This window comes from Merops nubicus, unplaced genomic scaffold, assembly GCF_000691845.1.
Source record: "Merops nubicus isolate BGI_N331 unplaced genomic scaffold, ASM69184v1 scaffold11779, whole genome shotgun sequence".
In the NCBI taxonomy this organism is placed as follows: domain Eukaryota; kingdom Metazoa; phylum Chordata; class Aves; order Coraciiformes; family Meropidae; genus Merops; species Merops nubicus.
The window spans coordinates 15393-24366 of record NW_008633080.1 but is presented as its reverse complement, the minus strand read 5'-3'; the positions used below and the strand labels follow the sequence as shown (position 1 = coordinate 24366).

At 50.8% G+C, this 8974-nt stretch overlaps 1 protein-coding gene across 1 annotated transcript; it reads left to right on the top strand.

Annotated features, from left to right (window-relative positions):
• Window positions 1-716: 716 nt before the first annotated feature.
• LOC103780448 (sulfate transporter-like) lies at window positions 717-3694 on the top strand (the record flags this gene model as incomplete). Its single annotated transcript, XM_008948125.1, has 2 exons — window positions 717-1334; window positions 2181-3694. Coding segments are annotated over exons 1-2 (2132 nt in total), but the record flags the coding sequence as incomplete, so codon positions are not given.
• Window positions 3695-8974: the final 5280 nt, after the last annotated feature.

Below are 8974 nucleotides of genomic sequence, written 5' to 3'. Positions count from 1 at the left end.
TTTTCTCTGGGTGTATTGTTCTGTTTTCACTAAAAGGTATGTTTTGTTGCTGCTGCATTTTGACTGAAAAATTTGGAGTTGCTCTGGAAAGTGTTTATGTTACTTAACCAGACTGAAAAAGCAGGACGCTTTCTTTCTGCAGATAGGAGCCCCTGTGATGGGCCTGTTTGATGCGAGCTTGCAACATAGTTAAAAATTTAGAAATGTTAAAGAAAAAATTATTTTGCAAATTACTTCCCTTATGCAGGTGTTACATTCCTAAAGCATCACTTGGAGTATCTCAACATTTTCAAAGCAGTTTTTGTTTAAATGGAAGTGTCATCAAAGGACACAGGGTTCCTGAAGGTGTTTTAGCTTCAGTGAAATAATATTGTCTGATCTTAACCCATTCTGCTGTCTTGTTTCAAAATAGGAAGTATGTTAGGAAGGAGCACAGGGGTCCCCATAGCTCTGTCCCTGATGTGGGCATCTGTGCCAGTGTAAATGAAATTTAAACCTTGGCCTCAGGATTGTGGTTAATCGGGTTCACCAGTGAAACAAACGAATCAACAGGCACCACAGGAAGGTGTTTTTCTGTTTGATTTGTCTGAGGTTATTTTCCTTTGTTTATTTATCCATGCAATCTGCATAAGCCCTGGTGTTAAGCAAAGCTCATGATGTACATGACTGCAACACCTCATGGCTGCCTCTCCTCCCACTGTAGCTCTCCTGGTGCAATGGAGGACACGTCAAGCCAGAAGTCAGGACAGAGCAAAGACATGCTGAGCTCCTTAACACCAGAAGAGAGGCCTGCCAATTTTATACATGTCAAACTGGAAGAGTATGAGCCCGCAGAGTTCAGCACCAAGGATCTCATCTTAAGGAAAGCCAGAGAGGCCTGCACATGCAATCATCAGACCATCACCACTTTCTTCTGTCGGCTCTTCCCAGTGTTGGACTGGCTTCCCCACTACAACATCAAGACGCAGTTGCTTGGGGATGTCATATCTGGGCTCCTGGTGGGGATAGTCGCCATCCCTCAGTCCATCTCCTATTCCCTCTTAGCCAACCAGGATCCCATCTACGGAATCTACACCAACTTCTTCTGCAATATCATCTACGTCGCCATGGCCACCTCCCGCCATAACAGCGTGGGCTCCTTTGGTGTCCTGTGCCTGATGATTGGGCAGTCTGTGAACCGGCACCTCCAGCTCGCAGGGTACAGTGACCACAGCACTGGCTCTCCACTGCTGGGCAACTCCAGCTCCTCCAGCAACGGGACAGGTGCCTGCGACAGGAGCTGCTATGCCATCACCGTGGCCCTTTCCTTAAGCTTTCTTGTTGGTCTCTACCAGGTATAAATGTTCTTTGTTGTGATGTTTCCTCTGTCCTTTCCCTGCTAGGAACTTCTCTGAGCTAAAGATCTCTAAGCTCCAGTCTTGGTTCAGACTTGGAAGTCATGAGAAACCTTCCCTGACATGACTAGACTCTAACACCCTTGAATCAAATGTAGTGATTTAGAAGCCCCCAAACACAGCTGAATGTGGGGTTTTGTTCCCCTCATATGATAGGACAAATTCTTGGATGTGTCTGAAGCATCCTTTAGGGTCAGACACAGCAAGGGAGGAAGGGAACTGTGAACCACCTTCCCAACACACCAGTCCTGGACCTGAGCTGGCTCCTGGTGCAGGTTAGAGCAGGTTTAGAGCTGGCAAGAACAGTCCTCGAGGACCCTGCCATCAACAGGGACTTCTTCTAAGGCCATGCTCCCTGGCAATGACCCTACTGCCTTGGGCCTAGCTGTCACTAAACAACTTCAGGCTCTTTCACTGGGACAACTAAGTCTCAGTGCATCACACTGGTTTTATGCTACCAAGGATGCTCACAGCTGCTGTGACGTGGCTGCTGCCTGGAATTTCAGTGTCAGCTAGGCACCATCATTGCTTGTAAGGAGACAGCGGCACAGACCTTGTAGGCTTCTTGGTATGGCACCTCTCGCCTCAGATGAGTCTGACAGGCATGCCTCTTTAGTCTTCATACCCCAGATTAACTGCTGAAGACAAAGTCCTCTGCCTCACGCTGAATGCTCAGCAGACAGAATAGCCAGAGCTGCTAAAGTGGAAGCAAGATGACATAAACTGCTGTCCACCTCTCCCAGCCCTTCTCACTGATGCTAAAGGTGTGGTTGGCTTGCTTTTCAGATCCTGCTGGGGGTGTTACAGCTGGGCTTTGTGGCTGTCTACCTGTCAGAACCTCTTCTCAGTGGCTTTGTGACTGGCTCCAGCCTCACCATCATCACCTCCCAGATGAAGTATCTCCTGGGACTGAAAATACCTCGTCACGAAGGAGTGGGGTCCTTCATCCTGACGTGGGTAGACCTTTTCAGGTACATCCAGAACACCAACATCTGTGACCTGGTCACCAGCCTAGTTGCTTTGGCCATCATAGTTCCTGTCAAAGAGATCAACGACCGGTATAAGGAGAAGATGAAGGCCCCGTTCCCCATTGAGCTGCTGGTGGTCATTGTAGCCACAGTAATATCTTACTATTTTAACTTTGAAGAGCGATACAAGTCTGCTGTTTGTGGGGACATCCCCACTGGTTTCAGGAAACCCACTCTACCAGACATAAACCTGTTTTCCAGCCTGGCAGTTGATGCTCTGCCCATTGCTGTTATTGGCTTCGCTATGACTGTCTCCCTGGCGGAAATCTTTGGCAAAAAGCATGGCTACACTGTCCGTGCCAACCAAGAGATGATTGCTATTGGCATGTGCAACCTCATCCCTTCTTTCTTCTACTGCTTTGCCAGCTCTGCAGCCCTGACCAAGACTCTGCTGAAGGAGTCCACGGGGACCCAGACCCAGGTCTCTGGCCTGGTCACCTCCCTGGTGCTGCTGCTTGTGCTCCTGTGGATCGCCCCACTCTTCTACTCACTGCAGACCTCCATCCTGGGGGTGGTCACCATTGTCAACCTGCGGGGGGGTCTGAGGAAGTTCCATGACACCCCCCGCATGTGGCAGCTCAGCAAGCTGGACACGGTAGTGTGGTGGACAACCATGCTGTCCTCCACGCTGGTAACCACGGAGGTTGGGCTCCTCGTGGGCGTCTGCTTCGCTCTGCTCTGCATCATCTTCCGCACACAGAGACCCAGGGCCACACTCCTGGGCAAGGTCAGCAACACAGAAATCTATGAGGACCAGGCCACTTACAAGCAGCTCAGCAGTATTGCCAACATCAAAATCTTCCGCTTTGAGTCATCCCTCTACTATGCCAACAAGGACTATTTCAAGACTGTCCTCTATCAGAAAACTGGGGTGAATCCTGTCCTGCTGGCTTCTAGGCAGCGAAGGGTAGAGACACAAGGAAATGCAGATACAGGCAACAGCAAGAGCTTTTTTGGCGTCAGGTTTGGCTGCCTGAAACCTGCCAAGAGAAGGGCTGAAAAACCTTCAGTAGATGCCTGTCCTCCCTCCATAGATATGCACACCTTAATCCTTGACTGTGGAGCAATGCAGTTTGTAGATACTGTGGGTCTCTCTGTGCTAAAGGAGACACATCGTGACTACAAGGAGGTTGGCATCCAGGTGCTCCTGGCCAACTGCAACCCCTCCATCCGCCACCGGCTCCGGGAGGGAGGCTGGGCTGGCCAGACGGGCAGTGGAGGTCAGCTGCCCTTCCACAGCATCCATGATGCAGTGCAGTTTGCTGAACGGTGGTACCATCTGCAGCAGGAGGAGAGCAAGGAGAAAATCATAGAATCATAGGACATTTTGGGTTGGAAGGGACCTTTAAAGGTCACCTAGTCCAACCCCCCTGCACTGAGCAGGGACATTGGAACTAGAGCAGGTCGCTCAGAGCCCCATCCAACCTGACCTGGAATGTTTCCAGGGATGGAGTGTCAAGTACCTTTCTAGGCAGCCTGTGCCAGTGTCTCACCACCCTCATTGTAAAAATATTCTTCCTTGTATCTCTCCTGGACCCAGAAGACCTGACAGTATGGCAAAGGAGAGAGGAGCCAGGCAAAGTCTGCTGTCTGCTCTTTCAAGGAGCCCTGGTGATGCTTCTCACCCCTCCACTGGAGGTACAGCCCCAGCCTCCGAGGCCTGGGCTGAAGGTAAGCAGCTCCTCTGTGCTGGGCCTCTCAGCTGTGCAGCTCAAGGTGTGCCCCCCCAGACAGGAAAGGGGCTGCAGCCACCGCAGACCCACCAGGAAGGCTTACAAATGGAACTGGGGGTCATTATGTGGAGTTTCCTTCTCTGTGCAGCTCCAGTGTCTTGAGTACTGGCCCAGTGCAGAATAACGAGGGAAGGAGAAGACTCCAGCATCCTCCCTGGTGGTGCAGGTCCTCGAGCCTTGCACTGTGGAGCAAGCACACCCCAGGGCATCTTCAGGTGCCAGGTAGCAGGGCTGCTCGCCCACCTCCAGTAGTGGGTCCTGGGGTCTGATTCCATCGGGGCTGAGACCCACCAGTCCCCCTCCCTCCTCTGCTCACTGATGTATGTTCAACTTTTGCCACCTGTATTTCTGAGTCAGCGTGGGAAGGAGATTGCAGAGGCTCATTTATTTTCCAGACACCCTGAAGCATGGAGTTTATCAGCCCCTCAATGGCCACAAAGCAGCAGCAACAAACCTGGCAAAAGCAAAACACTTCCTTTACAAACAGAGAAGTTTCAGGAACCTGATGGGAGTTTGTTCAGCTGATAGTCCTCACTCAAGCTCTGTCTGTGGCTCAGGACGCTCTGCTGCAGGGGAGGAGAGGCTCATTCCCCTGCTCTTATTTACAGACTGGGCTTCCTGTGACTTCCATGGCTAAAATGACAGATTTCCTCCACAAAAAAAGAAGTATCTGAGATGACCAGCTGCTCTTCATAAGCTGTAAACCAGGAACATGTGTGCCACAGCTTGCAGGAGACCAGCTCTCTCCAAATCTGCGCGACCTCCCGCAGGCGTGGCCGTGATCCTGGCTGGAGCTAGAGGCACGGTGAGGGCTGGGATAGCAGTGTCCTGCTGGCTCTGCTTCTGCGGCCCAGGGTAAGTCCTTGCTCTGAGCTATGAAGGCTCCACAGCATTGCCAAGTACCAGAATAGCTTTTCTTCCATGAACTCCATCTGTAAAAATACCTTCTATGTTGCCTGTTTAATGTGTGACAACTCCAAAGGTACCCTGCTGAAGGGAACTCCAGCTCTGGCAGCCACTCAGGAGCCCAGGGACGGGAGGTTGTTGTAAATAAAGTCCATGGAAAAGGAATACTACTGGCTCTATGCAGGAAAATGTCTTCTTGTGGTCAAAGGACAATTTCAAATGGATTAAAGAACATGGTATGCCCAGCTCCTTGAAGGTCCTTGGAGAAAGGTTGCAAGTAATGAAATGGAGCTCAATGTACTGGAAGAGTCCAGTACAAGTCTTGCAGGGCTGGGTGGACAGGTGTGCTCAGCGTTCCCCAGGTGTGGGTGTGAGCTGGATGCGGCGCTTGGGAGCTGCAACATCTCTCTCCAGGGGTCCTCACAGGCCATCTCAGCATGAGGCAACTCCCCAGGGAGGTTGCATCAGCCACGGAGCAATGAGTAATGGGGCAGTTTTGTGTCTGAACAGCAAGTCAGGAGAGAAGAAAAGTTTTGTTACCTGCAAGGATTATGACCTTCCTTCCCCTTTGGAATAGCACTGCCATAATTTTATTTATAAGACTGTTTATGGAGAAAATTAGATTGTTTTAGTTAGACTTTAGATGCATTTATGATCTCAGTGGGATCATAAAGCCACAGCAGGAAATAAAACCATTGCTGATAATTCTGAGGCACAGCCTGGTGCTAGATACCACAGAGGAGACTGCTGTCAGAGTGGCAGCTCCCACAGCCCTCGACGAGAGGACGGGGCTGCTTATGTGAGCAGGCTCTGCTCAGAGCTGGGCATTTGCCTGGCAGGCTTTTTGGGATGCCTTACCTTAGAAAGGAGAACACAAGGTATCAGTCTTGTCCCTCTCCTCTCCAGCCCAGAGCAGCTGGGATCTCACTGGCCATCCTTGCATGGGCTGCTTGCCCAGATCTCCCAGCCCATCAGCTCCAGCATCGCTGTCCAGCCCCCAAGACGAACGTCACGGTGACCCAGCGTTCCTCTGCCCCGCAGGTCACTGAGGTAGCTCAAGGATAATTGCTATTTTTATATCAGTTCCTATGAAGTGTCCCTGGGTTGTAAACGACACAGAGAAGACACGAGGAAGGATAGATGATCCCGTCCAAGGTCAGCTTATAATCAGTGTCATGAGAGGTCAGGCTGGCTTCTTACCGCCTGCATCTCCTGTTGGCAGACGTGAGCAGGAAGGAACCACAACTGTGGACCAGTTCCTGGTGATGAAAGGCTCCTGGTGAGGGCACAGGGCACGCATCTGCCCCCAGCACCCGACCGTCAGAGCCTGAGTCCCTGTTTGCCAAACAGTCTCAACATCTCAGCGGGAGGCTGACCCTCCACATCTCCCACCCCAGAGAACCTGCCACAGTGCTGCACCCCTGGGCATGTCACATCCCTGTCCCCTAAAGCTTCGCCAGGGGCTGAGGGAGTGCCACACAACCTGAAAGCAAATGTTATCCATCCTGGTAAGCAGCTCACCTGTTATTCTCCTTCTCTCTCTCTGTCCCCTGCCTTGCTGTGGATCTATAAATACTCCAGGAGGGTGATAAATAGAGAATTGCTGCTAAGGCTTTGTCAGCTGCAGTTGGAGCTGACTGTGCAACTTAATTATGCCTCAGCAGCAGCTGGACAGATTTAAATCCTTCTGATGCTTTGAAATGCTCCCTCTGGGGGACTTAAAGGAATAAAGGTTGTCCTGGCTGATGGGTGTTTGCTTCCCCTTCTAGAAAGCATACGAGACACTGATTGTTGCACAGAGGGCTGTTCTCCTCGCCTCCATTGCCTGTTCCTGGAAACACACACTCTGTATAATGGCAAGAAATTGCTTCTACAGATCTCTAAGTGCAGTAAAGCCATTAGTGTGCTGCAGGATGTGCATAGAGTTTACCCATCTAAGCTTTCCCTAGCAAACAAAACTGACTTGGAAAGAGAAACCAGTGATGGAACTGGAATTCTGCGGGGGAAAAAAAAAGGTTAGGACTGTCATTAATGTCTCACTAGAGATGGCCTGGTGATGAAGGAATCACCAGACAGTGGCTTGGGCTGACGTAGCCAGCTGCGGGTCAAAAGCTCCCAAGGGGTTCAGCACAGTGCAGGAACTCTGCTGGGCCCCCTCCCCCTTGGACTCCCTGTAAGCTTACCAGGCTGAGCTGTGGGGTGTCTGTGCCTTCATCTATGAGCTTGCTGCTCTGGCTTGCTGTATGGATTCGCTGTACCAGATTTCTACTTGTGTTTCTCAGAAAAAAGTCTTTGCTCTGGCACCTTCGTGGCAGCTTCCAAATTCTTCCACTGCGTAAGGGGCATGCACCCCTCAGCTTATACCGTGGTTTAAACCATTCAGAGTCATGGGATAGCTACATCAGAAACTCTTCCTAAGCCACTGGATAAAAATCCCTTCCTTTTTCTGCTGCTCAACCCTACCCTCAAGTCTGAAGTGCCCTGGGTGTTGCATGGGTGCCCTGTGTAGAGGTATCATCATGGATAATGCCCTGGCAATATGAATCACAGAATGTTAGGGGTTGGAAGTGACCTCTGGAGATCATCCAGTCCAATCCCCCTGTCAGAGCAGGACCATCTAGTCTAGGGCAGGTCACACAGGAACGCATACAGATGGGTCTTAAAAGTCTCCAAGGAAGGAGACTCCACAACCTCCCTGGGGAGCCTGTTCCAGTGCTCTGTAACCCTTAAAGTAAAGAAGTTCTTCCTCATGTTGAGGTGGAACTTCCTGTGCTCCAGCTTGTGACCATTGCCGCTCATCCCGTCTCAGGGTACAAGTGAAAACAGGTTGATCCTTTCTTCTTGACACCCCGCCCTCATATATTTATACAAATTAGATCCTCCCTAAGTCTTCTCCAGACTAAAAAGCCTCAGGTCTCTCAGTCTCTCTTCATAAGGAAGGTGTTCCTGTCCCCCAGCCATCCTCGTAGCCCTTCGCTGGACTCTCTCAAGTAGATCTCTGTCCCTCTTGGAAACGGGGAGCCCAGAACTGGACACAATACTCCAGGTGAGGTCTCACCAGGGCAGAGTAGAGGGGGAGCAGGACCTCCCTTGTTCTGCTGGACACACTCTTCTTAATGCACCCCAGGATCCCATTGGCCCTCCTGGCCACAAGGGCACAGTGCTGTCCCATGGACAACTTGTCCACAAGGACTCCAAGGTCCCTCTCCACGGAGCTGCTCTGTAGCAGATCTCCTCCTAACCTGTTACTGATGCATTGTATTCCTCCTCCCCAGATGCAGGACTCTGCACTTATTCTTGTTGAACCTCATTAGGTTCCTCTTGACCCAGGTCTCCAGTCTGTCCAAATCTCACTGAATGGCCGCACAGCCTTCAGGTGTGTCAGCAAAACCTCCCAGTTATTTATCAAAGAAAGTTTTTGTGTGAAAGAAACATCCAAGCTACAGACATCAAATTACGGTTGTAGGCAAATGTCTTCATAGCTGTGTGCAGAGCTGGGGCAGAGCAAGGCCTGGAGCCACAGAGTTTGGACACAGGCGTCCTGCTTGAGCTGTGTGCTCGAGGGACAGACAAGAGAGATAGGAGGATAGGTCTTCTAGGTCCTGGCTGTTGTTCCAGCTGTGCCAAGTTTTTATTACATGTACCAAGTTTACTACTAGCCTGAGCTCCACACACCAGCTTAAGAAGTGCCTTCCACACTTATTCTCCTCCCTGGTGGCCTGTACAGCATTGTAAACACCTTGTCATGAGCAACAGTCTGCTTTCACAGGTATTTCCTCCTGGACATAGGCTCCTTCCAACCATGGAACAACTGCACAGGTTCCAACCATGATGACTGCAGGCCACAGGCTGGGTGTAATTTCTGCTGGGCAATCTAACAGGTAATGATGTCACTGGCAAAGGACACCCCCCT